Below are 27,532 nucleotides of genomic sequence, written 5' to 3'. Positions count from 1 at the left end.
AAGAGACACTGTACGTAGTGTGAATCAACAACCCTCGGAATAGTAGAAAATTTTTGTTAACTGTGCCTCAGATAAGGGACTGATAATCAGAATACACAGGGAACTCAAGCAGCTTACCTGGAAGAAAATGATTAACCCAATTAAAAGATAGGAAAAAGGAGTTGAATAAACAACTCTCTAAGACATACAGACAGCCAAAAAGCTTATGAAAAAATGCTCAACATTCCTCATTGTAAGGGAGATGCAGATCAAAACCACAATGAGATACCACCTAACCCCAATCAGAATGGCAAAGATTAAAAAAACAAATAATGATAAATGCTGGAGGGGATGTGGTAAAAGAAGAACACTCCTACACACTGCTGGTGGGAATGTAAATTGGTCCAGCCACTGTGGAGAATGATATGGAGGTTCCTCAAAGACCTTCAAATAGAACTACCACATGATCTAGTAATTCCACTCCTGGGTATCTACCCAAAGGACAGGAAAGCACTCAGTTGGAAAAATGCTTGCACAACTATTTTCATTGCAGCATTATTTACAATTGCCAAGACATGGAACCAACCCTCATGTCCACAAACAGATGAATGGATTGAAAAAGTGTGGCACATATACTCCATGGAATACTATTCAGCCATAAAAAACAACAAAGTCCTGGAATTTGATAGAAAGTGGATGAATATGGAAGATTTGTTGCTGAGTGAAGCAAGTCAGGCTATGAAAAGAGATACTGTATGTCTCCACTTAACATATACCAACTGCCCAGACTCTATGGTAGATACTGAAAGACAGGAGAACATAAAAGTATTAAAAATTGTAATGGACACTAGAGACAAAGTGGAAAGAGAGTGTGGGAGGGGAAGAGTGTAGGAAACTTGTGGGGGAAATGGAGAGGTAAGACACTTGTGGGACACAGATAAGGTTTATTATCTGTTGATGAGGATGTGTATGTGGTCTCAACTGGGCTGAACGGAGGTGTATATCATGCTGTGTAAAGTCTCTTCACACCTAAATGATGCATAGTGATTTAATGTATGAATAAATTTTTTAAAATAAATAAATACTTCTATCACAGAAAAAGAATAAATAATATTTTGGGTAGGTAATTCTAACATGAGCCCTCTCTGCTATTTATTATATACATGTCTAAAATGTACAAAGCGGGGACCAGCAATTAGTGTAATGTTGCTGGAATCCCTTGTAGTCAACCACAGTTCGAATCCTGGACCTGGGACTTAAACTCATGCCGGGCGCATGTGCATGTGTGCCCAAGATCCTAAGAGGAGAATGGAGGAGAAGGTATTATTGCAGCATGGCCATCTCCCCTGGAGGGTGATTTCTCGCTTTCTCACATGGCCAACCATGGATAGAGTCCTAGACCAAGCGGCTTGCTTTTTCACTTTTGCTCCCTCACTTCTCTTTTTCTCCCTCTTCCCTCCCCCCACTTCCTCCCCCTCTGGTCAAGGTAAAAACTAATTAATTAATTAATTTTAGGATTTATTTATTTATTTAAAGAATTACTTATTTAAATTAAAAAGGAAGAAAAACACACTGGGCATGTGTGTGAGTGCCCAAAATTGTTACTGGAAGGAAATATGGAGGAAAGGGGATTGTAATGTGACCAAACCCCACGGTGAGGGGTGGGGGAAGGGCTCACTATCTCTGGGGGATTCTCTCTCTCTCTCTCTCTCTCTCTCTCTCTGGCAAGAGCACACACCCTCTGAAATTAAAAAAAACAAAAGCAAAAAGGAACCCCATCTTCAATAAATTCTAAACAAACTGCCTTCAACCCTCCATATTCAAGGTTTCTCATTTGAAAATCCAACCAACCTTGAATCAAAAATGTTACAGTGTCTCTAATGTGTATTATGTAGTTAGGCCAAGGATGGTCATGTTCTTGTTGAATGTGTACAAACTGTTTTCTAGCCATTATGATACAAGTAAATTATACTTTTATTTGAAATATGCATTATAGTAGCTATTATAAGAAATAAGGATAATTAAAAGTATACACGGTAGGATGTATGCAAATACTATGTCATTTTATATAAGCGACTTGAGAATTCTTATATTTTGGTATCTGCAGGGGAGTCCTGAAAGCTAGTCCCTGAAGATACCAAGGGAACAAATATTAGCAAATCAAATTCAGCAGTGTATTAAAGGAATGATAAATCATGACTAAATGAAATTTATTTCTAGAATGCAAGGATAGTTCACTTACAATGATGAAGCAATGTAATACATCATTTTAACAGAACAAAGTGAGAAAAAAATATGTGATCACCTCAACTGATGCAGAAAAACCACCTGACAAAATTCAACATCTTTTCATGATAAGAACAAACTAGGAATAGAGCAACCACGACATAAAGTCATACATGAAGAACATATAGCAGATATCATACTCAATGGTAAAAGTCTAAAAGCTTTTTCTTTAAGATCAGGATCAAGGCAAGGACACCTATTTTCAACACTTCTATTCAACATGATACTGGATGTTCTAGCTAGTGCAATTGGGCAAGAAAAAGAAGTAAAAGGTATCCAAATTGAAAAGATAAATGAAATTATTTATTTACAGATGATATAATTTTATGTGTAGAAAACCCTAAAGATTATACATATACACATATAGGCACAGTTAGGAGTACAAATTAATTCAACAAAGCAACAGGATGCAAAATCAACACACAAAATCAGCTGCATTTCTATGCATAATGAACATCCTCAAAAGGAAATTAAGGAAACAATTCTATTTATAATACTATCCAAAAGTATAAAATACTAAGGAATATAATCAAGGAAGTGAAAGATTTTTATACAGCAAAAACTACAAAACATTACTGAAAGAAATTTAAAAACAAATAGAAGAAAATCCAGCATTCATAGATTAGAAGACAATCCTGTTGTCAATATTACTCAAGGAATCTACAGATTCAATTCAATCCCTGTCTAAATCCCAATTACTTTTTTTGTTTTTGTTTATTTTTATTTATTTATTTATTTACTTTTGGAGAGGTGTGGGCTTTTGGGGTTTTTTTTGTTTGTTTGTTTTGGTTTTTTTTTTTTTTTTTGCTATAGGGCATGTGCACTTGCCAGAAAGACAGAGAGAGACAGAGACAGAAAGTGAGAAATTATCCCCCAGGAGGGATGGCCATGCCACAATCCCTTCTCCTCCATTCTCCTCTCAGGATCTTGGGCATGCACGCACATGTGCCTGAAGTGAGTTTAAGCTGCTGGGTCCGGGACTCTAACTGCGGTTGACTACAAGGGAGTCCATAGCCATTACGCCAACTGCTGGTCCCCCCAATTACTTTTTTTGTAGAATTAGAAAAATCAATCATGGGGCTGGCAGATGGCATGGTTGTTACAGTGCTGGACTCCCACATGGCCAATCACAGTTTGAATTCTGGACTTGGCGGCTTGCTTGCTTTCTCACTTTCGCTTTTTCTCTCTCTGTCTTTCTCTGGTAAAATTTTTAAATAAATAAATAGGGAAGCCAGTAAATGGCATAAGGGTTATGTCACTGAACTCCCATGTAGTCGAACTTGGTTTGAGTCCCGCACCCAGCAACTTAAAACTCACACTGGCCATGGGTGCATGCATGCCCAAAATCCTGAGAGGAGACTAGAAGAAAAGGGATTACAGAGTGGCCATCCCCCCGGGGGAGTGATTTCTCACTTTCGGTTTCTCTGTCTCTCCAGCAAGCACATGTGCACTATAGCAAAAATCTCTCTTAAATTAAAAAAAAATAAAAAGAGAAGGAACTGCCGCATGACATAAATAAAGTTAAAAATTCCCAAACTCCAAAGTTTATAAAGTCCAGCATGGTCTGTACTTGTCGCAGCTCTTGTCTCACTATTTCCCCACTAGTCCTTTCAGTTCATCTATGCTATATCCTTTCCTGTTCAGAGAACTTTATTTATGCTGGGGGTTTTGTGTGTGTATAAAATGCTCTGTCCTTACCCTTCTATGCCACTTACCTTTCTGTCTTTTATACTACAACTTCAAGGTTCAAATCAAATGTCACCTTGGAGACACTTTCCCCATTCTAGATTAAGTAAAATATCCTCATATACTTCCTTAGAATTGCAATTCTCCCTTTAATATGAGTCATTATACTTAAGCCCTATTCAATGTTTGCCTTCACTAATTCTTAGAAATTCTGAGAGCAAGAACCATGACTTTTGTGTTCACCACTGCCTAGACCTAGCAGATGAGAACTTGATTAGTATCAGTTGGATGGACTGACTGTACCTGACAACTTTAAACTTAGGAATCAGCATTTTTTTTTTTTTTTTTTTAGAGATTTTTGCTATAGGGCACGTGTGCTCGCTAGAAAGATAGAGAAAGACAGAGAGACAGAAAGCCAGAAATCACCCCCCATAGGGGATGGCCACGCCACAATCCCTTCTCCTCCATTCTCCTCTCAGGATCTTGGGCACGCACGCACACGCACCCGGCGTGAGTTTAAGCCACCAGGTCCAGGACTCGAACCTCAGTAGACTACATGGAAGTTCAATGACATAGCCATTACGCTAACTGCTGGTCCCGGGAATCAGCATTTTTTAGGATGAGAAAAATTTGTCTCGAGAATGTTCTCTCCTGGGGGCCAGCAGGTGGTGTGGAGGTTAAGGCAGCTGGATCCCACATGGCTGACTCCATGGTTTTAGTCCCAGACCTGGTGGGTTGAAACACACCAGGCATGTGTGCATGCATGCCCAAAATCCCGGGAGGAGAATAGAGAGAAGGGACTGCAGCATGGTCATGCCCCCTGGGGAGTGATTTCTCACTTTCCCTCCCTCTTCTCACCCTCTAGCATGTGCACACACCCTATAGCAAAACTTACAGAAAACAAAAAGGAACGTTCCCCTCCTGACAATGTGAGATAAAAAAAAGCCATCATCATTTTCAAGGCTATCACTTCAGTTACTAATGTAAGACTGGACAAATACCTCATATTAGATTAGTATAATAAAAATTTTTTAAATTCCATATAGATTTACCACTTGGAAAATAAATAAAAATGTGTTTTTGTTTTTGTTTAACTTACCAAAATATTTTTCTTATGCCGTTTCTCTTTTATATGTTTATGAGCTCCCTGGATGTTTTCGATGTGAATTAGGCAAAGTTTGCATAGATACCGGCAATTGGTATATTCTGGAGATCGCTGGAGAAACAAATTTTAAAAATGCATTTTTTCAGAAAACGAAAGAGTAAATTATTGACTATATAAGTGAATAATACAGTTAAGTAAATGCAACAGAAATAAGCACTGAAATAATCAGGTTTTAATAAACACTATATATATACCTAAGAGACAGTTGTCCTTTCTAAAATAGTCATCACAGGAGAATATATGCTAACTTCAAACAATATCACGGTAATGCTACATATGTTTAACAGTCACAAATAACTTTAGAATGAAATGTAAGATAAGAAAGATAGTCTTGCTATTTAGTCTCATTCCAATGTTGTCCCCAAAATTGGTTTCAAACCTTTCAGTCTTTTTACTATAAAAATAAATTCTGGGCCAGTTCAGTAGTCTGGTGGTTAAGGAAGCTGGATTCCACATGGCCAACCAAGTGGTTCCAACCTCTACCCTTTCCAGGAACATGTACATGAGTGCCCCAAATCCCAAAAGAAGGGGGAAATGGAGAAGAAGGGATTGTGGCATGACCATGTCCCAAGGCGGGGTGAAGGGATTCCTTTTCCCTCTCCCTCTCTCTTTTTCTCTCTAACAAGTACATGTTCCCTCTGGCAATAAAAAGAAAAATAAATAAATAAGAGTACAATGAATTAAAAACAAGAAGTTTGGAGGACAATGAGATGTCAAAAAACAAAAGAATAACAGACATCTCTACTGGCACTGGCACAGTAACATCACTGCTGACTATCAGAATTCAATAGCAAAATGTTTTCTAACACTTAGAAGCTTTCCTTTCAATATAGGCCATTCTTTCCCACTACCATCAAATACACTTTTCTATTTCAGCTTCTTCTTTCTCTTAATAACTGACCTTTACTGCATTCCTATGTTCCTTCCCTGTCTAGTTCACTGCTTTTCTTGAAAACATTTTCACATTTCCTTTATACATGCCATATAATTTACCTACGCCACCCTTCTACCCACCTAATTTAACTCCTAGCCATGCCTTTACACTGAACTTCAATGTCATCTCCTTATATAGCATTCCCCAAACTGATGCCTCTATATCTTCAGCTCAAGTTGGTCATTCTTTATGATCTTGTTTCAAATAAAATCATTATCATTACTATTATTTGCTTACTTGTCTTTCTCTAATTAGTAGACTCTTAGGAACACAGTATTATGTTTTCAAAAAATGTCAGACAAATGGTCTCAATTCAACTTTTTTTTTTGAAGAGGTTTTTGCTATAGGGTGTGTGCGCTTGCCAGAAAGACAGAGACAGTAAGCAAGAAATCACCCCCCGGGGGGATGGCCACGTCGCAATCCCCTCTTCTCCATTCTCCTCTCCATATCTTGGGCACACACGCACGTACACCCGGCCTGAGTTTAAGCCACTGGGTGTGGGACTCAAACCGCGGTCAACTACATGGGAATCCAGCAACATAGCCATTATGCCAAAGACAAGGTCTCACCTAAGTTGTGATCTTCCTTTCTCAGTTTAACAAACAGCTGAGACTATAGGCACATGTCAAGACACCCAACTTTTACTGTGGTCTAGAAATCAGACCAGGGCTTCTCGTGTGGCCTCAGCCTGTGATGTAGGAGAATCAACCAGCATGCTACCACAGCTAGGCCCTAATTCAACTTCTTATCATTAGATAAGATCACATGAAAGATACTCAGTATCTTGACAACAGACGGATCCAGAAATAACTACTAATTCCACATTTAGGAGAAGGAAAGTGATAGGACTAAAGATATAGTTAAATAAATACAAATTCTAAAAAAGACTTCCTTTTTTAAAAAAAAATTATTTATTTAATTTTATGTATTATTATTTAATTTGCTAATGGGCATGTGCACTAATCAGAGAAAGAGCAAGAACAAAGGGAGGGAAAAAAGAAAAGAGAAGAAAAGAAAGAAAAAGGAAAGATGAATGCTACCTCTGTCTTATGCCTAAAAAAAAAAGAGCGGTACTTAGAAAGAAGTTATAAAATACACATTAATAACTAAAACAACAAAGCATACTTTTTCAAGTCGAAAGATGTGATCTCTTTCTAGGCGTTCTTCTGCTTGTTTCAAGCCTAGCCTCTGCTCAGGTGTCAATGTTGATTCATCTATAACAGTGGCATTTTCTAAATAGTCCATCTCTGAAGAATTTTCTTTATTAGGTCCATCATTCTTCATTTTACCTAAAAAGGAAGAAATCACCTAGTTATTATTATAACATTTAGTAAATTTTTTAAATTTTTAATGGAAAACAGACCTTTCCATTAATTTATACACAAACAGAAAGAAAGGTTTTCCTGGAACCAAAAGATGGCGTAATGGTTACGTCACTGGACTCCCACATGACTGACTGCCATGGCCAACTGCAGTTTGAGTCCCAGACCAGGCAGCTTAAAAATTATAACAGGCTTATATGCATGTGTCCAAAATTCTGAGAGGAGAATGGAAGAGAACGAACTGCATCATGGCCATTCCCCCGGGGTGATTTTTTACTTTCCCTCTCACAATCTCTGTCTCTTTCCAAAGAGTGTACATGCTCTATAGCAAAAACCTTAAACAAAAAGCCAGGCCAGCCAATGGTATGGTGGATAAGGCAGATACATGCCATATGACAGGCTGCATGGTATGAGTCCTGGACCTGGCAGCTTCAAAAACACACCAGGTGCATGCCATGTGCATGCATGCTCAAAATCCCAAAAGGAAAAATGGAGAAGGGATTGAAGCAAGGCCATCCCCCATGGGAAAAGATGCTTTCTCATTCTCTCTCTTTCTCTAGTGAATATACATGCTAACAAATTAAAAAAAAAAAAAAAAGAAAAGAAAAAAAAGAAAACTATATATGATATCTAGAAGAATGCTAACAGTCAATTCTACTTTTTAAAAAATTTATTTCTTATATTAGATTCTGAATCGAGGACAGAGTCAAGAGAGAGATGAGTACCCCATCAGCGTTCCATGCCACAATCCATCCATCTTCCTCCAGTCCTCCCAATCTGTCAGAATCATGGATGTGTACACGACATGCACAAGTTTGACTGGTGAACCGAGCCTGCAATGCCCCCACATGGATCCTGCATTGCTTAGATAGTACATTACCACTGCATCACCTAGCTGGCCCTGATTCTACCTTCTGACAGCACTAATATTCTGAACAAAGAAACAGTATGACTCTGGGTGTAGTACATTTTCTACCACAAGAGCACAAGGGAAGGACTCAAATACCGTAAGTATGGTTACATTAAATGAGTTAGTGTTAGGGTTTCTTTTTTTTTTTCCCTTAAGTTTGTTTCTTCCATGAGACAGTAAGAGAGACAGAAAGACAAGAATGGGAGGAAGGAAGAAAGGTGACGCAGGCGCCCCCAATAGGGTCTTCATACTGTGATCCATTCCCAGCCTCAGCCAACCCAGATCACACCTGGCATGTACAGGGAGGCTGCAGAAGGAAAACCTGGTACCCTCCTTTGTGGGTCCACTTGTGTTACCACTGTGTCACTGCCTACCCCTATGTTTATTTCTTTTCTTTTCTTTTTAATTTGCCAGAGGGCACATGTGGTTGCCAGAAAGAGACAGACTGACACAGTGAAAGAGAGAAGGCACACCCCACGGGGACAAGTCCCACCACAGTCTCTTTGCCATTTCTCCTTCCTTTCAGAATTTTGGGTGCACACATGCAGGAACCAAGCAGATTTTTCAAGTCAGTGGGTCCGTGATTCAAAGTGCATGTTAAGCCATGTGGGATCCAGATCCCTTAACCACCAGGCCACAAGTCTGGTCCTGTGTTTCTTAAATTATAATCAGGGGAATGCTGATACACTGTGAACAATTTACAATCATGTCCTGATATTTGGAAGAAATAGTTTGGCTTTTTAGTAGTTATTTTATTATGGAAATATAAAAGAAAAGAAGAAATTTTTGTTTTATCAATAGTTCACTTTATGAAAAAACGACTGTAGTGGGCCAGATGGTGGTGTGATAGTAATGTGGCTGTATAATACACAATTGACTATGAGGTTCAAGTCCTGAACTTAGTGACTTAAAGACATCCCAGGCACATGCACATACATGCCCTAAATCCTGAGAGGAGAATGGAAGAGGAGGGCCTGTGGTGCAGCTATCCCTCTGGGGAAGCTTTCTCACTTTCTCTCTATCAGTCTCTCTGTATCTCCTCTCTCTCTCTCTCTCTCTCTCTCTCTCTCTCTCTTGTGAGTGCACATGCCCTGTAGCAAACTTAAAAAAAAAAGACAGTAACAAAACAACATAATATAATCTACTGCTCTTTTCTATACGTATGACTTGTCATGCACAATAAAGCAACCAAAATGATCATTTCTGCCAACGTAAAGAAGTAAAGAAAGCTACATAGCTTTCTTTAAAAATAAAAAATAGGGACCAGCAGTTAGTGTAATGGCTATGTTGCTGGACTTTCACGTAGTCAACCACGGTTCGAGTCCCGGACCCAGTGGCTTAAACTCACACCGTGCATGTGTGCATGCGTGCCCAAGATCCTGAGAGGAGAATGGAGAAGGGATTGCGGCGTGATTTCTCACTTTCTGTCTCTCTGTCTCTTTCTGAAGAGCGCACGTACCCTATAGCAAAAATCTTCAAAAAAAAAAAAAAAAGTCAAAAATAGGGTCCGGTCCAAGAGGGCCAGATCCCACATGGCTATCCATATGGTTTAAGCCCAGGTGACTTGAAAAACACAACAGGCACAGGTATGTGTGTCTAATCTCACATAAACTACAGATCACAGTTTATGACATCCTACACAATACTGAGTCAACAGAAAAGTAATGACATATTTTTCTGTTTTTATATGCAAAAATGCATCATGACTTTTCTGATGACCCAGTATTTTATTTTGTACATTGGTTCCAGAAAACGGAGTAATTTCATTTATTTCTGACCTTCTCCCCCGCCGCCCCAGGATGCATGTACTCACCAGAGGCACACAGAGAGAGAGGGAAAAGGGAGAGGGGAAAAAACATTCTCCAATGGGATGTAGTCACACCACAATTCCTTCTCCTCTATTTGTCCATCCTGTTGGGATTTGGAGCATACATGCCCATGTATCTGATATGTTTTTCAAGTCACTGGAACTGGGATTCAAACCACAGTAGGAGAGTCTTAAAATAATAGAATAACTTGGCACAGTAGTAACACACTGTTCAAGAGAAGTTGTATTTCACATGGCAACCACAGTTCAAATCCCTGTCCTGTCAGCCTGAAAAACACTGAGCATGCACATGAATACCCAAGATCCAATGGACTAAAGGACTGGAGATGTGATGTGACCAAACCCCGTAGACAGTGCTCTTCTCTCTCAATCTCATGTGTACATGCACTCTATCATGAGAAAAGAAAAAATAGTAAAAAAAAAAAAAAAAAAAAAAAGGTGATGAAGTAGGCCTAGCTTAGTTGGCACAGGTAAGTAGCATACTGATAATGCAATACTGAAAACTACATGGCCAGCTGTGGGCTTAGATCTCAAATCAACCTGAAATACACTGGGTATGTGGACCCAGCATCTTGACTAGCTGGAAGGTTGGGGTAAGGGCATCATGGTATAAGGAAACCCCAAGGGTGTCCCAATCTCCCCCTCACTTTTTTCCTCCCTCTCTCTCTCCCTCATCAAAATAAAAATTTTTTACAGGTGGCATGGTGACTGAGGCACTGGACTCTCACATGGCTGACCACCATTTGAGTCCCGGACTCGGCAGCTTGAAACTCATTCTGATCATCTGTGCATGTGTGCCCAAAATCCCAAGAAGAGAATAAAGAAGGGATTGTGACATAGCCATCATTTCTCACTTCTTCTGTCTCTCCAGCAAGCACATGTTGCCTTATAGCAAAAATCGCTCTTAAAACAAACAAAAAAGAAGGTGAAGAATGAAGCCAGCCCCCATAGCCTAGCAGTTAAGGGAAGCCAAATCCCATATGGCCAAACACAGTTCAAGTTCCAGCCCAGCAGCTTAAAAAACATGCCAGGCCACATTTGTGTGCATGTCCAAAATCCCAATGGGATGGAGAAATAGAAAAGAGACTGCAGTATAATCACACTCCACCAAGGAGTGCATTCTCTCTCTTCCTTACCCTCTCTGGCAAAGGCACACACACCCTAAGGGAACTTTAAAAAAAAAAAAAAAAGAAAGAAAGAAAGAAAGCAGAAAGCAAAAGAGGTTAAGAAAGCTGGACATATGGACATCAAGGGAATAAGTTCTCCAGGTGGAGGAAAAAGCAAATGCAAATACAATGGCCCTCAAGATAGACACCTGCCTTCATGCCTGAGAAAATACAAAGAAACTATGCAGCTGGAGCAGAGAGAAAAGGGTAAGATGTAGATGAATGAGGGCAGAAAAAGAAGTATCACAGACCACGTAGGGCCTTGCTAGTCACTGTAAGAACATTAACTTTTACTTGGATGTATGGGAAGCCATTGAAATATTTTAAATAGTATTAACATGATCTGATTCATTTTAACAGGATCATCTGGTTGCTATATTGAAAATACAATGAACGGTGATACAAGTGAAAACAAGGCAACAAGTATGGCATGAGCATCAGATCACTTTGGAGCTTGTCTGAAATCCAAGTTCATGGGCCAGCCTGTATCCTGGTAGTTAAGAACCTAGATTCCACACGGTCACCTGCAGTTTGAGTCTCAGACTCAGCTTGAAAATCACAATGGAGGGGCCAGCAGGTGGCATGGTGGTTAAGGGCACTGGACTCCTACATGGCCGACTATGGTTCAAGTCCCAAACCTGGTGGCTTATTTTCTCACTTTCTCTCTTTCTCTGTCCCTTTCTGGTCAAATTAAATAAATAAATGGTTAAATTTAAATAAAATAATTCTAGGGGGGAAAAAAAGAAAGAGAAACACAATGGGTGCATGTGTGCCCAAAATCCAAAAGGAAGGAGAGATGGAGAAGGGATTGCGCATGACCATTCCCCCTAGGGTTATTTTCTCCCTCTCCCTCTTTTGGTGAGCACATGTGAATTCTAGCAAATTAAAAAAATATGTTTTTTCAACTCCAATTTTTCAGCCCTACTATAGACCTTCAGAATCAATAATCTCTGTGAATAAGGCCCCCAAATCCACATTTTAATATGATTCATATGAATATTAAAGTTTAAGAAGCTTAGATCAAGAACACTCATCCCTCTTACATAGACCTGACTCGTTCATTTTTCTTTACTTCAAGTATTTGCTCTAATGTCACCTTATCAGGGACAATATAAAATTTGTAAGCTTATTTATTTCTTTTGGGGAAGTGCAGAGGAGGGAGCTGGGGCACCCCCAACAAGGTTTTTATGCTTCAGTCCACACCCAGACAGTAGATCACAGGGATCTATGTGTGTATCCTGCATGGACAGGGAGGCCTCAAGATGTAAACCTAGGACCTTCAAATGGGTCCAGTATCACACAGCATTGTGCATACTGCTACACCAGCGGCTAGCTCACAATTTAAATATGAAATGCCACCACAAGCAACAGTGGCATCATCCCATATGTTTTATTTTTCTCATAGGATTTGTAACTATTTATTATTTACTGTTTATTTGTTGTCTTTGTTGTCCATCTCCTGCCATTAGAATATTAACTCCAGAAGGCCAGAGGTATCTGCTTAATCCAGTTATATTCCTAGTGACTCAGATCAGCAGCTGGCACATAGCAGACACTTTAAATATAAATATAAATAAAATAAAAATACATTATATATATAAATATAAATATATTATATCATATATAATTTAAAATATAATATATACATATATATAAATAAAAATGTGTGTGTGTGTATTTTTTTGTTTTGGATCAATGAACGACAAAAGGAAAAATGGTGGAAGTGCTAGGTAGAAGCTAAAAATGGGCCTAATAGAGAATATAGAGATTAAATCAAATTTCCACTACAATATATTAAATTAAAACACACCAGGCATGAGTGCATGCATTCCCCGAATCCTGACATGTAGGAGGAAAATAGGAAAAAGAATTGAGGCATGACCATGTCCCATTGGGGGAGGGTTCCCTTGTGTTCTCTCTCTCTCCTCCCCTCCTCCAGCAAGTGCATATACCCTCTAGCAGAGAAAAAATGAAAACAAACAAAAAACCAATTATGTATGAACACGGCTTAAAGACAAATATATTAGGTTGTTGGAAAAGTCATGGCATATTTTTGCGCAGTAAAACAAACAAAAAAAAGTCATGATTTTTCCAATGACCCAATATATATTAAAGAGAATTTTTTTCAAAAGAGATTTTTTTTGTTATAGGGCATGTGAGCTCCCCAGAGACACAGAGAGAGATGGAAAGCAAGAAATCATCGCCCAGGGATAATCCGCAATCCCTTCTCCTCCATTCTCCTCCCAGGACCTTGGGTATGTATGTGCACGTGCCCAGTGTGATTTTCTTTCTTTCTTTCTTTTAAAGAACTACTTTACTTAACTTTATTTATTTATTTTATTTATTTAAATTTGACCAAAGAGGGACAGCCAAGTGGGAGCCCAGAACCCTTAACCACCATGCTACCTGCTGTCCCCCCTACTCCCAGCATGATTTTCAAACCACCGGGTCTGGAACTTGAACCATGATCGGACATGTAGGAGTCCACCGATATAACCATTATGCCATCTGCTGGTACCAAAGAGAATTTTTTGAAACATGAGACACACTGAGGCTAACAGGTAGTGTGGAGGTTAAGATGTGGATTCACACATGATCAACCATGGTTTGAGTCCCAGACCTGGCAGCTGAAAAACTATACAAGACATATGTGCATGTATGTCCAAAATCCCTAGAGGAGAATGAAGGGGAAGGGTTTATGGTGCAGCCATCCCGCCGGGGAGTGATTTTTTACTTTCTCTCTCTTTATCTCCACAAGCACACACACCCTATGCCAAAAATCTTAAAAAAAAAAAAAAAAAAAAAAGAGAGAGAGAGAGAGAGAAAGAGAGAGAAGCACTTATTTACAAAAACTGACTGCTATCTATACCATTTAACATAAACCTTATTAATTGTTGAACCAAGTATCCCAAAAGGATCTTTACTTGGTCTATAAGCTTTCTTAAGCTAGCTTCCTTAAACTACTTCAATCATATTAACAATAAAATTACACTGAATTAAAATAATATAATAATTAATACTCACTGTCACGCATGCTCACTGTGTCAGGTACTACATGCAACCCTCTACTGGATTATTTCACTTAACCTTCGTAACATAAGCAGCAGTATTTCCACTTTTTTTAAAATGAGGAAACTGAGATGTGTTATAAGGGATAAGCAGTTTATCCAAGATTACAAAGTTATTAGCAATTTCACTCCAGAGCTCATACTCTTGATCACCTCATCTCATTTATCTTGTTGGTTTAAAAACAAAAACAAAAACAAAAAAAACTTTAAATCAGATATTTTACTAATTTATGTGACCGGACCCTTAAATAATCTTAAGCATCAGTTTCCCAAACTTTAATCAATCATATACTATCATGTTACTATTTTTCCAGTCTAAACATTACCAGTATTATTGATACTTTCTAAACTGAATTATTTTTAAATGATTATTTGTCCTAAGCTTTATCTATATATAAGAATATTTTCCTACATACATAAAAAACTCAAAAAAAATTTAATGTATGTCCATCCATACATTATCATCTGTATACCACCAAATATAAAAAGAATCTATTTCTGAACTCTTCTTTTTTTTTTTTTTTTTTTTAACTGCCAGAGAAGTGTACATACTCACCAAAGAGAGCCAGAGATGGGTAAAGAACAGAACACACTCCCCAGTGAAACATGATCACACCATAATCCATTCTCTATTTCTCCACCCTCTCAGAATTTGGGGCACGCATGCATACCCACCTTGGCATGTTTTTCAAGTCAGTGGGCCAGGATTTGAACCAAACTCAGCCATGTGGATCCAGATTCCTTATCTGCTAGACTACAGGGCCAGTCCTATTTCTGAATTTTTTACCAATACTTCTCAAAGTAGCAAATGATGATTCAGGAAAAGCTTCTTTATTTTTCTGTATCAAGGTAAGGCTTTTTATCTTCTAGCCATGGAACCACCAGGAAAAGATTACACAAAAAGTCCATGGGCTATCTCACACAGTCAACCACGGTCTGAATCCTAGCCCCAAGGACTTGAAAAATACATCAGGCATATGTGTATATAAGAATATCCAAAATCCCAACAGGACAGAGAAACCAAAAAATGAAATTATAGTATGACCACGCCCCATTCAGGAGTGCTCTTCCCTCCCCTAACTCTGGTAAAAAGTAAGTTTATTATTTTAAACAAAATCAGGATTAGAATTATTCAAAAGACATGGACAATATTTATAAACCAATTCATTAACTATAACAGTGTCTTAACTCATCTCTGCTTCCAGTCTTGGTGTCAAAGAATTTACTACTCTAATGAAATGGAAATTTTTTTAATTACCAGAGTGCATGTGTGCTCACCAGAGAGACAAAAACAGAGACAGAGACAGAGAAAGCAATCCTCCAAGGGATGGTCCACTGTAATCCCTTCTTCATTTTTCCATCCTGTTGAGTTTAGGGCATGTACATAAAAATGCACCGCTTGTTTGTTTGTTTCCAAGCTATCAGGGCTGGGATTCAAACTGTGGTTGGTGGTGTGGAATCTGGCTTCCTTAACCACTAGGCTACTGGGCAGACAACTGAAAGGAATTTTTTGAGAACAGAATCTAATCAAAGCACTACCTTGCTTAGAACTCTTCAATGGCTTCTCAAAACACTCATAATAAAAAGTCTGAATTCTCTGTTACAACTTATAAGCTTTCACTCACTAATTCCTATATGCCCTTTCAGATACATCTTTTGCCACTATCTCCTTTAACTCCCTGCTCCAGTCATACTGAGTCTCAGTCATATATTCAGTCTCAGATTTATATCATCCAGTTTCTCAAAGTCTAAATCTCACAATTAAATCAAATGTTCTTGTAACTCTTAAGTTTTGGCACAAAAATCCTTTTACTTACCTGTGTCATCCCTTGAACCAAACTCAGCCATGTGGATCCAGATTCCTTATCTGCTAGACTACAGGGCCAGTCCTATTTCTGAATTTTTTACCAATACTTCTCAAAGTAGCAAATGATGATTCAGGAAAAGCTTCTTTATTTTTCTGTATCAAGGTAAGGCTTTTTATCTTCTAGCCATGGAACCACCAGGAAAAGATTACACAAAAAGTCCATGGGCTATCTCACACAGTCAACCACGGTCTGAATCCTAGCCCCAAGGACTTGAAAAATACATCAGGCATATGTGTATATAAGAATATCCAAAATCCCAACAGGACAGAGAAACCAAAAAATGAAATTATAGTATGACCACGCCCCATTCAGGAGTGCTCTTCCCTCCCCTAACTCTGGTAAAAAGTAAGTTTATTATTTTAAACAAAATCAGGATTAGAATTATTCAAAAGACATGGACAATATTTATAAACCAATTCATTAACTATAACAGTGTCTTAACTCATCTCTGCTTCCAGTCTTGGTGTCAAAGAATTTACTACTCTAATGAAATGGAAATTTTTTTAATTACCAGAGTGCATGTGTGCTCACCAGAGAGACAAAAACAGAGACAGAGACAGAGAAAGCAATCCTCCAAGGGATGGTCCACTGTAATCCCTTCTTCATTTTTCCATCCTGTTGAGTTTAGGGCATGTACATAAAAATGCACCGCTTGTTTGTTTGTTTCCAAGCTATCAGGGCTGGGATTCAAACTGTGGTTGGTGGTGTGGAATCTGGCTTCCTTAACCACTAGGCTACTGGGCAGACAACTGAAAGGAATTTTTTGAGAACAGAATCTAATCAAAGCACTACCTTGCTTAGAACTCTTCAATGGCTTCTCAAAACACTCATAATAAAAAGTCTGAATTCTCTGTTACAACTTATAAGCTTTCACTCACTAATTCCTATATGCCCTTTCAGATACATCTTTTGCCACTATCTCCTTTAACTCCCTGCTCCAGTCATACTGAGTCTCAGTCATATATTCAGTCTCAGATTTATATCATCCAGTTTCTCAAAGTCTAAATCTCACAATTAAATCAAATGTTCTTGTAACTCTTAAGTTTTGGCACAAAAATCCTTTTACTTACCTGTGTCATCCCCATCAAACTTCAAAGTTTCCCTGAAGTCTAGGGCTATGTTTTTTAGTTTTCTAAACATATGCTTAGCATATAGCAGGAACTCAATACTTACCTATCTGGTGAATGAGTAAGCAATATATTACCAAGACTATTTTAAAAGAGTGTGTGTAAAAGCACATGTGCACACACACACATCCTAAGGAACCCACTAAACTTATATTTTCTCAGTCTTTTTCTACCATAATAAATGAAAAAGTTTATTTTTCAACTTTAAGAGTATAATTACTAATGCCCTTTCTAATTAAAGTAATTAAGCCAGGGATAATCTGAAGAACATTAATATAGGAAAAGCTCTCCAAAAAATGCAATTTGTGGAATAACCTAACTTGTACTTACTCAAATCATCGGATATGTCTTCAATTCCTGAAGCACTATCATCAGAATCACCAGTATTATCTGTACACGTCTGTTGCTTCTGAGATTGTGGTAAACTTTCCAGAGCAGATTTTTCTCCCTCTACAGCTTCAATATTCATTTTGTCCATAGAAGTAAAGGAGCTTGGAAATTTTTTTCCAACCTGGTGTAATTCTGTCTGTCTCATGTTTTCTTTCAACAGTAAACAGGGCACCTTTTCTGTTTCTGCTGCTGAACTAAATACCTTTCCTGACTTCATCTGAGAACTGAGTGCTTTTTCCACTTTTCTCTGTGAATTAAGTGCTTTTTCTGCTACTGCTGCCTGTGAACTGGGTACTTTATCTGCTTTCACCGGTGAATTAGGTGACTTTGATGATTTTTCTGCTTTTGTCTGCAAAGTGGGTGCCTTTCCTATTTTTGCCTGTGAAATAGGTGCCTTTTCAACTTTCACTGGTGAATTGGGTAATTTTTTTGCTCTGCAGTGACTTTGATCTCGAAGAACTAACCCCAAATCTTTAGGGCCTGGAATATTCACAGTATTTGCTTTACATGATTTAACTTCTGTTTTTTCCACACAAATATCATTTTGCTTATTTTTTTTAGTACCATTTCTATTTGGAGAACTGGTTCCAATTTCTTTTATGGATTTATCATTTTTAGCTTTCAAAGTTTGATTAGCTATAACTTTAACCGTTTTGTTTTCTTCACAAATAACATTCTTCTTTGGTTCATGATTTTCACTTTTAGAGGTCTTAGGCTCTTCCATTATTTGAAAATGAAAACCTACTTCTTTCCAATTACGATATTGTAAGATGGTAGATCTTCAGTAGTATGAATCCAGCACAAGCAAGCAAACTATTGGGTTTAAAAAAAAAAAAATCTGTTATTTAGAATGCAAACTATTTTTTTATGGTGAGACAGTTAAAAAAAAAAAAAACTTTAAAATTTGTTCTTAAAACTGAAGAAATAGTAAAAACAAAATGAAATAGAAAATCAGGAAACTACTATATTTGACCAGTTAAAGCCCACAAAGTAACAGCCAAATGCTCATTAAGAGGATTTTAATGTAATTATGATAACATGTCATCAAAACAAAGGATTTTTTGAGAAGCAAAAAGTTTTTACATTACTCAATAATTTAAACTATTGGGACCAGCAGTTAGCGTAATGGCTATGTCACTGGACCCCCATGTTAGTCGACCGCAGTTTAAGTCCTGGACCCGGTGGCTTAAACTCACACCAGGCACATGTGCATGTGTGCCCAAGATCCCGAGAATAGAATAGAGGAAAAGGGATTGCAGTGTGGCCATCCCCCTGGGGGGTGATTTCTCACTTTCTGTCTCTCTGTCTCTCTCTTTCTGGCAAGTGCACGCACCCTATAGCAAAAACCTCTCAAAGAAAAAAAAAATTAAACTATCAGAAAAATAAAACCTGCAACTGAAATACAATAAACATAAAAGAAAACACAACAATTTCAATTTGTATGCACTGTAAGAAATCAGTTTATAAAATTCTAAATGGTGACACCTTGCACACATGACTCTCCTACCTGTCTATACTATGTATTGGGCTGCTGGGAAAGTTGTGAGGCATTTTTGCACAGAAAAATACACTTTCCCAATTACCTAGTACTAATCTATTTCAAATGTGACTCTCCAAAGATGGGGAAACAATATCAGTACACTTTCTCCACCTCTGAGGTTATAAAGGAATCCAAATTAATTCTTCATCAGTATAATTATTCGTCAATGGGCATGTGAGAGCACATGCATGAGCAGGAGGCATAGTCACACCACAATCCATTTTCCTTCATTTCTCCATCCCATCAGAATTTTGCTTTTCTAATAAGCAGAAGTGATGCCCACACTGCTGGCTCTTGCCCATACTAAAAGCTAGACAACATGATCAATGGAACCTGATTTGGCCCTGGAACAACCACCCTGAACAAACTACTCATCTATATCTGGTGACAACCTACCTAACAACTATTACATGAGAAAGAAAGAACGTGTCTCTCTTTTTTTTTTTTTAAGAGAGATTTTTGCTATAGGGCACGTGCACTCGCCAGAAAGAAAGTAAAAAAATCACCCCCCCTCCCCAGAGGGATGGCCACACCGCAGTCCCTTCTCCGTTGTCCTCTTGAGACTTTGGGCATGCAAGATTTTTGAGATTTTGCATGCACACATGCCTGGTGTGTTTTAAGTTGCCAGGTCAAGGACTTGAACCATGGTCAACTACGTGGAAGTCCAGTGACACAACCATTACACCATCTGCTGGTCCCAGAAATCTGGTTTTTAAGCCATTATGTTATTTACTAGAGACAGCCTTCTGACCTCACAATACATATACTATAATTGCATTCCCCTTTTGGTAAACTGAAATGTATTAGTATATCACATTTTACCTAGAATTAGTCATTGCCTCATTTTTCTTAAACTTTTTATTGGGTTGTCAAAAAAGTCATTACACATTTTTGCAACAGGTGGTGCTAGTTCACTTTTGGAAATACTAAAGTCATTTACATCCATGTTATTGCTATGTCACTTGACAGGTGAAAATTCTAGCTTCATTCTAAAATAAAATTAAGCAATTTGGTTGAGTTTTGAAGATTTTACAAGTTGAAGATAGAAGATCAAATTGTGCATTTTCACCCTATTTTACTGTTCTACTTCCATAAGGAGAAGAATGTGCATCAAGCTTGTGACAAGTTAGGTAACGTTTACGATGACAAGTGCTCTACAAGAATTTCAGTGCCAAAAATGGTTCACAAAATTCCATGCTGGTGATTTTGATCTTACTGTTGCTCCTCAGTCTGGGAGGAGGAGGTTGATGATTACAAAATAAAGGCACTGATCAAGTCAAACCCACATTACATGACACAAGAGATTGCAGAAACATTGAATATCCATTACCCAAGCATTTATGACCATCTGAAGAAGCTCAATATTTAGGTTCCTTATGAACTCAAAGTTCATTTGACAGCACACATAAACATCTGTAATATGCTCATTAAATGGGAAAATTATCTAAATTTTTTTGTGTTGAGATTTTTGCTATAGGGTATGTGCATTTACCAGAGAGAGAGGCAGAAAGTGACAGAAAATGAGAAATCACCCACAAGAGGGGATGGCCACACCACAATCCCTTCTCCTCCATTCTCCTCCTGGGGCTTTGGGCATACACAGATGTGACTAGTGTGAGTTTTGTAAGCTGCCAGGTCCAGGACTCAAACCATGTTCAATTACCTGGGAGCCCAGCGGGTAACCATTACGCCATCTGCTGGTCCTAGAAAATTATCCTTTTTTGAAGCAACTGATAACTGGTGATAAGAAATGGACTGTGGTGCACAAATGTGGCCCCTGAACAACCACTCTGGTGCACAATGGGATACAGAAACAGTCTTGGTCCCTACATGATGATTTGCCTCAAATGACATCAAAAGCAGACATTCATCAGAGGAAGGTTATGTTCTCAATGTGGTGAGATTTTAAAGGTGTTGTGTTTTTTTAATTTTTTTCCTTTTTTTGGAGAGGTTTTCGCTATAGGGCACGTGCGCTCGCCAGAGAGAGAGAGAGAGACATAGAGACAGAAAGCGAGAAATCACCCCCGGGGGAGGATGGTCACGCCGCAATTCCTTCTCCTCCATTCTCTTCTCGGGATCTTGAGCACACACGCACACGCACCCGGCATGAGTTTTAAGCCACCGAGTCCCAGACGCGAACCGCGGTCGACTACGTGGGAGTCCCGCGACACAGCCATTACGCTCTGGTTCCCAAGGTGTTGTGTTTTTCAAGCTCATACCAAGTAACCAATCAATCAATTAGAATTTTGTACTGTCAGCAATTGGACAGTTTGAACAAATCCATCATCCAGAAACATTCAGAGCTCCTCATAAAGGAGTTGTGTTCCATCTCAACAATTTAAGACCACACAGAAGTTTGATCGCCTATCAAAAATTATTACAGCTTAGATGGGATATGTTGCCACACCCACCATACTTGCCTGACCTCATGCCGTCAGACTTCCACTTTGTTTTGCTTTCTTCAAATGCCTTGCGTGGTACAACATCCAATTTAGATAATGTTGTAAATCAGCACCTTGTTCAGTTTTTCGCCAATAAAGACAGGTCCTTCAATGAACAAGAAATTATGAAGCTCACTAAATGATGGCAAAAGGTTATCAAACAAAACGGGTAATATATCATTGACTGATCTTTGTTCTCTTTATAAATAAATGACCTTTGAAAAACAGAGAAGAAAAACACATCATGAATTTTCCAACAACCCAATAATATACCTATCAATAATTCACTAACAGAACTATAAATATTCTCTGAGTATGTTAAGATATGTTAGTAATTTGTCTGTCTTTCCTTCTTTTTTTTTCTTTTCTTTCTTTCACAGTCCTCTCCTTGGACAGTCCATATCAAGAATTTTCTGGTCATTACGAGACTTTCACCACAGTTGTCACCTTGAGACTTCCTTTATCATACTACCAATACCATTTTTAATGCTGACTCTAGTCCTTTTCTATGATTTATTTCCTCCTTTTTTTTTTCAAGCACATCCTCCAACAATTTTCTAAAGAAAAAAAAAAGACAGATATAAAAGAAAATAATTACGTCTCACTTCTGATATTCCATTCTATGTAGAGAGATATCAGTTACCATAACATCCCTGACTTTTTCCACCCCCTTCAATCATTCCTTTCTTAAAGAGAGAACGTAACATTTCATCAGAGAATTTGGAGAAATGATGTAGGCAGAACAGTCCTTCTTCTCTTATTCTCTCTTTCTGTTCCTGGCCAGTGGGCACATGTACTAACCAGAGAAAGAGAGAGAGAGAAAGCACTACCCACTAGGGCATGGCCACACTGCAATCTTTTTCTTCCATTTCTCTGTCCCATCAGGATTTGGTGCACACACAGAACAGACTCCAGTATGTTCCTCAGGCCACCAGGACCACATTAAAACTATAGTAAATTATGTGGGATCTAGCTCTCCATACTCAGTGCCCAACCACTTACATGGGGCCAGCCCTGTCCTTCCTCTTTAGATCCTACTGTCCACAGGAAAGAAAAGTCCATTCCATACTTCAATATCCCAGTATTTACAGGTGTAAATCTCACACAGAACCTGTTCACCTCAGCCTGGGCTAAGAACTAGGAATGCCCTATTCTGGTATCTGGTATTAGTAAACCACTTGAAAATATAAGCCCCGTTCTTCAATGAGAACCATATTAGGAATAAAAATGATATTCTAGTCTCCATATGCTTTGTCTCACCCAATTTGTTTAGAAGTCAGAAGGAGAAGACTGTTCTATTTTGGAACCACCTTAAACTCCTACAGTAAGTAAATTTCATAAGACTTTGCATATCTGAAATGTATTTATTTCACCTTCACACTTTAGTTAGGTATAAAATTCTAGGCTAGAAATGATTTCTTAAAATTTTTATAGGAAGACCAGAAAATGTTGTAATGGTTACATTGCTGAACTCCCATAGAGTCGATCATGGTTTGATTCCCAGACTGGGTGGCTTAAACGGCATGCTGGGAGCATGTGTGTGTGCGCCCAAGAACCCAAGAGGAGAATGGAGAAGGGATTGCAGTGTGGTCATTCCCCCTGGAGGGGTGATTTCTCACTTTCTGTCTCTCTGAGAGCAAACATGCCCAGTAGCAAAATTCTCTCATTAAAAAAAAAAAAATATATATATATATATATAGAGAGAGAGAGAGAGAGAGAGAGGATATATATATATATAGGTTCTTGCGGCCATCAGGTAGCATGATAGTTAAGGCACTGGACTCCCACATAGCCTCCAGGGTTCAAATCCCAGACCTGGCAGCTTGCTTTCTCACTTCCCCTCCCTCCCTCTGTCTCTCTCTGGTGAGCACATGTGCACTAAAGCAAATTAAAAATATAGTAATTACTAATCAAACTAAATAATTTGAAAAATAAATAAAATTAAGTTCATATTACTAAGTAGTTAAAAACATTTTTTCTTTCATTTATGCATGTCTGAGAGAGAGAGACAAGCGCACTCAATAAGGTCTCATGCCACAATCTCTACCACCCCCAGCCTTTGGGCAAACCAAAATCATGAGCACGTACATGCACCCAGCAGGTACAGGTAAACCTGGGAACCTAACCCCATCTTCCATATGTTTTCCAGCACTGCATTGTGCTACCTATGCACCACAGCTAGATTTAAGTTGTTATAGATTTAAAATGTTAATTATATTGTTATCCCCAAGGCAACCACTAGAAAAACTATACAACACACACACACAGAAAGAAACCAAAACAATACAAAAAAATTAAATATGTAAAGAAAAAGACCGATAAACTGAGGAACAAAAAGCACATAACACATACAAAGAAGAAATAGGTCATTGCAGATGTAAATCCTTATCAGTAACTACTTTAAATGTAAATGAACTAAACTCTCCAAATAAAGGCAGAAATTGGTAAACTGGATTAAAAATCACATGATCTATCTATTATCTGTCAACAAAAGATTCACTGTAGACATAAATAGGCAAAGTAGCTGAAAGTAAAAGGATGAAAAAAGATGTTCCATGCAGATGGTAACTAAGAGAGAATTGGAGTAACTATATATATATATATATATATATATTGCACATAAATAAGTACAATTAAAATTTTTAAAAATTATTTATTGGAGACAGGCAGGTAGCATGGTGGTTAAAGCCTGGACTCTCACATGGCTGACTGCAATTCAAGTCCCAGACCTGGTTGCTTGCTTTCTCTCTCTCTCTCTCCTCTCTGTCTCTCTCTGTTCAAATTAAAATAAATAAATTAATTAAATTAAAATAAACTTTTTTTTAAAGAACTACTTGGGGACTGGCAGGTGGCGTGGTGGTTAAGGGCACTGGCACATATGGTCATGGCCGACCATGGTTCGAGTCCCAGATCTGGTGGCTTGCTTTCTCACTTTCTCTCTTCTCTCTCTCTTACTCTGTCACTCTCTGGTCAAATTAAAAGAAAGAGAGAGAGAGAGAGAAAGGAATGAAGAAAATTGTTTTATTAAGAAAGAACTATTTAATGTTTTTTCTTATTATTATTTTTTAATTCACCAGTCAGAGATGGAGAGATGGGGAGAGAGAGAGAGAGAGAGAGAAGGAAGGAAAATGAGAAAGCAAGCCGCCAGTTCCAGGACTCAAACACTAGTTGGCCCTTTAGGAGTCCAGTGCCTTCACCACCACACCACCACTGGGGGAATTATATTATTATCATACAAAACACATTTTGTGTCAAAAAACACTACAAGAGACTAGAAGAACATTATAGGTCAATAAAAGGTTCAATCTGGCAAGGACATAATAGCAATATAAACATATAAATAGCTAACAAAATGTACAAAGCAAAATTTAACAGAATTGAAAAAATAGATGGTTCTACAACAACACTTGCAGAGACTTCAATACTCCACTTACAATAATGGATAAAGCAATCAAACAGAAGATGAATAAGGAAACAGACTACTTGAATAACATTATAAACCAATCAGATCTAGCAGATAAATACAAAAGACTCAACACAACACTAACTACCACGGTATACATTCTATCCACCATGGATATGTAACATGAAAGACAATATATGTTCTTGTTTTGGCCACTGAGGAAAAAAGATGACCAAGGAATCCTATCACGACTTTTCTTATTCATGTTACTTTCCTGAATTACCAAATACTTTACTAAGAATGATATAAGAAAGGCAAAGATTGCAACTCATAGGTTATTTTTTTCTTTTAGTCCTGCCTTACTCATCAACAAGTCAAAGACACTATTGGTAAAATATGCGAGTATAAAAAAGTGGTGGGGGGAACCAGCAGTTAGCGTAATGGCTATGTCGCTGGACTCCCACGTAGTCGACCGTGGTTCGTGTACCGGACCCGGTGGCTTAAAACTCACGCCGGGCGCGTGTGCGTGCGTGCCCAAGATCCCGAGAGGAGAATGGAGGAGAAGGGATTGCGGCATGACCATCCCCCCTGGGGGGTGATTTCTCGCTTTCTGTCTCTATGTCTCTCTCTGTCTGGCGAGCGCACGCGCCCTACAGTGAAAATCTCTCCAAAAAAAAAAAAAGTGGTGGGACCAGCAGTTAATGTAATGGCATGTCACTGGACTCCCATGTAGTGGACCACTGTTCGAGTTCCAGACCCGGTGGCTTAAACTCACGCCGGGCGCGTATGCGTGAGTGCCCATCCCCCAGGGGGCGATTTCTCGCTTTGTATCTGTCTCTCTCTTTCTGGCGAGCGCATGCACCCTATAGCAAAAACCTCTCTTAAAAAACACGTGGCATAAGGGACCAGCAGTTAGCGTAATGGCTATGTCGCTGGACTCTCATGTAGTCGACCATGGTTCAAGCCCCAGACCCAGTGGCTTAAACTCACGCCGGGCACGTGTGTGTGCGCGTGCCCAAGATCCTGAGAGGAGAATGGAGGAGAAGGGATTGTGGCGTGGCCATCCCCCCAGGAGGGTGATTTCTCGCTTTCTGTCTCTCTGTCTTTCAGGCAAGCACACACACCCTATAGCAAAAACCTCTCAAAAAAAAAAAAATGGAATAAAACAGATGATACCTTTTGTACAGTATTTCTATTGTTCTGGCAAGAATGAAATATACATGCATGTACAAGCTATCACACACTACAGATTCCACATAAGAGTTGAATGTGGATTTAAAATTGGTGCTACATACTATAAAGATGAACAGCAAAATTCATTTTTAATAATTTTGAAATCTTAATTGTTCTTTATTTGGAAGTACATTAAAGAGTAAATTAAAGGTCAGATAGTGGCACATCAATAATACAACACTGCGATGCTCGACCCACATGGTAAGGTGCCAGGCACACGTCCTGAGGCCTCCCTGTTCATGCTGGGGACATATGTGTGAGGCAAATATGATAAACACTACACTACAGAAACTATCTATGCTGGGACATATGTGGACATGTCCACAATCTGGGCTGACGAAGGATGAGGATGGATGATAGTGAGGTCCCTGCTGGAAGTGCCTGTCTCTCTCTCACACTCTCCCCTTTTCTCTGTCTCTCTTTCATGAAAGAAATAAACTTTTTCAAAAAATAAATTAAAAACATCATGGTGGGTTGGCTCCATGGTCTTCTGGTTAAGGAAGCCAGATCTCGCATGGCTGATCCAAGTCTGGAATCAGTGGCTTAGAAAACATACACGCATGCCAAAAATTCTGAAAGTAAAGAGACAGAGAAGGAATTCCAATGTGACCATTCCCCCTGGTGGGTACTTTCTCCTCTCCCTCTCGCTCTCTCTGTCTCTGGAGGACACATACACCCTAATAAAAACAAAAGCAAAACCACCATGCATCCCGGCACTTTTTTATCTGCTTCTTTAACAAAAGGCCCTGCATTTTCATTTTACACTAGGTACTACAAATTATGTAGCTAGGGCTGCATTTTTTTCAGGTAACAAATATAAATCTGGAATGAACTTAAGAGAGATTTGTGCTATAGGGTGTATGTGCTTACAGAGAGACAAAGAGACAGAAAGATAGAAAGCAAGAAATCACCCCCCGGGGGTTAGCTATGCCACAATCCCTTCTCTTTTTTTTCTCCATTCTCCTCTCGGGATTTTGGGCATATAAGCCCAGGCACCCAGCATGAGTTTCAATATATAGGGAATACATGGGGAACTCAAGTAATATAATAATACACCACCTTAACCAGGATTCAAACCACAGTCAACTGTGTGGGAGTCCAGCACTTTAACCACCACTCCACCTGCTGTCGCCTGAAATGAATGTTAATAGACATTATTTGTGACATTTGTATATAACATTCTGGT

General features: G+C 38.7%; 1 protein-coding gene across 12 annotated transcripts in view; it reads right to left on the bottom strand.

The window, feature by feature from the left end:
• The window catches only part of TUT4 (terminal uridylyl transferase 4), a 210,706-nt gene that overhangs the window by 95,036 nt on the left and 88,138 nt on the right, over positions 1–27,532 (bottom strand). For 4 of the 12 annotated variants that reach the window (XM_027772226.1, XM_027772227.1, XM_027772228.1 and 1 more), the window contains exons 1-4: positions 21,690–21,843; positions 17,670–18,542; positions 7,176–7,339; positions 5,051–5,167 (exon numbers count right to left, since the gene is read on the bottom strand). In XM_027772226.1, the coding sequence (XP_027628027.1) occupies positions 5,051–5,167; positions 7,176–7,339; positions 17,670–18,453 (1,065 nt within the window). In that variant the 5' untranslated portion in view covers positions 18,454–18,542; positions 21,690–21,843. Of the gene's footprint in view, positions 1–5,050; positions 5,168–7,175; positions 7,340–17,669; positions 18,543–21,689; positions 21,845–27,532 lie in introns of those variants that run through there. The other 8 variants (XM_027772229.1, XM_027772230.1, XM_027772231.1 and 5 more) reach the window with 5 other exon arrangements.

Source organism: Tupaia chinensis, unplaced genomic scaffold (assembly GCF_000334495.1).
Source record: "Tupaia chinensis unplaced genomic scaffold, TupChi_1.0 Scaffold000259_1, whole genome shotgun sequence".
Taxonomy (NCBI): Eukaryota; Metazoa; Chordata; class Mammalia; order Scandentia; family Tupaiidae; genus Tupaia; species Tupaia belangeri.
The sequence above is the reverse complement of the archived record's forward strand: the minus strand, read 5'-3'. Positions and strand labels throughout refer to the sequence as shown.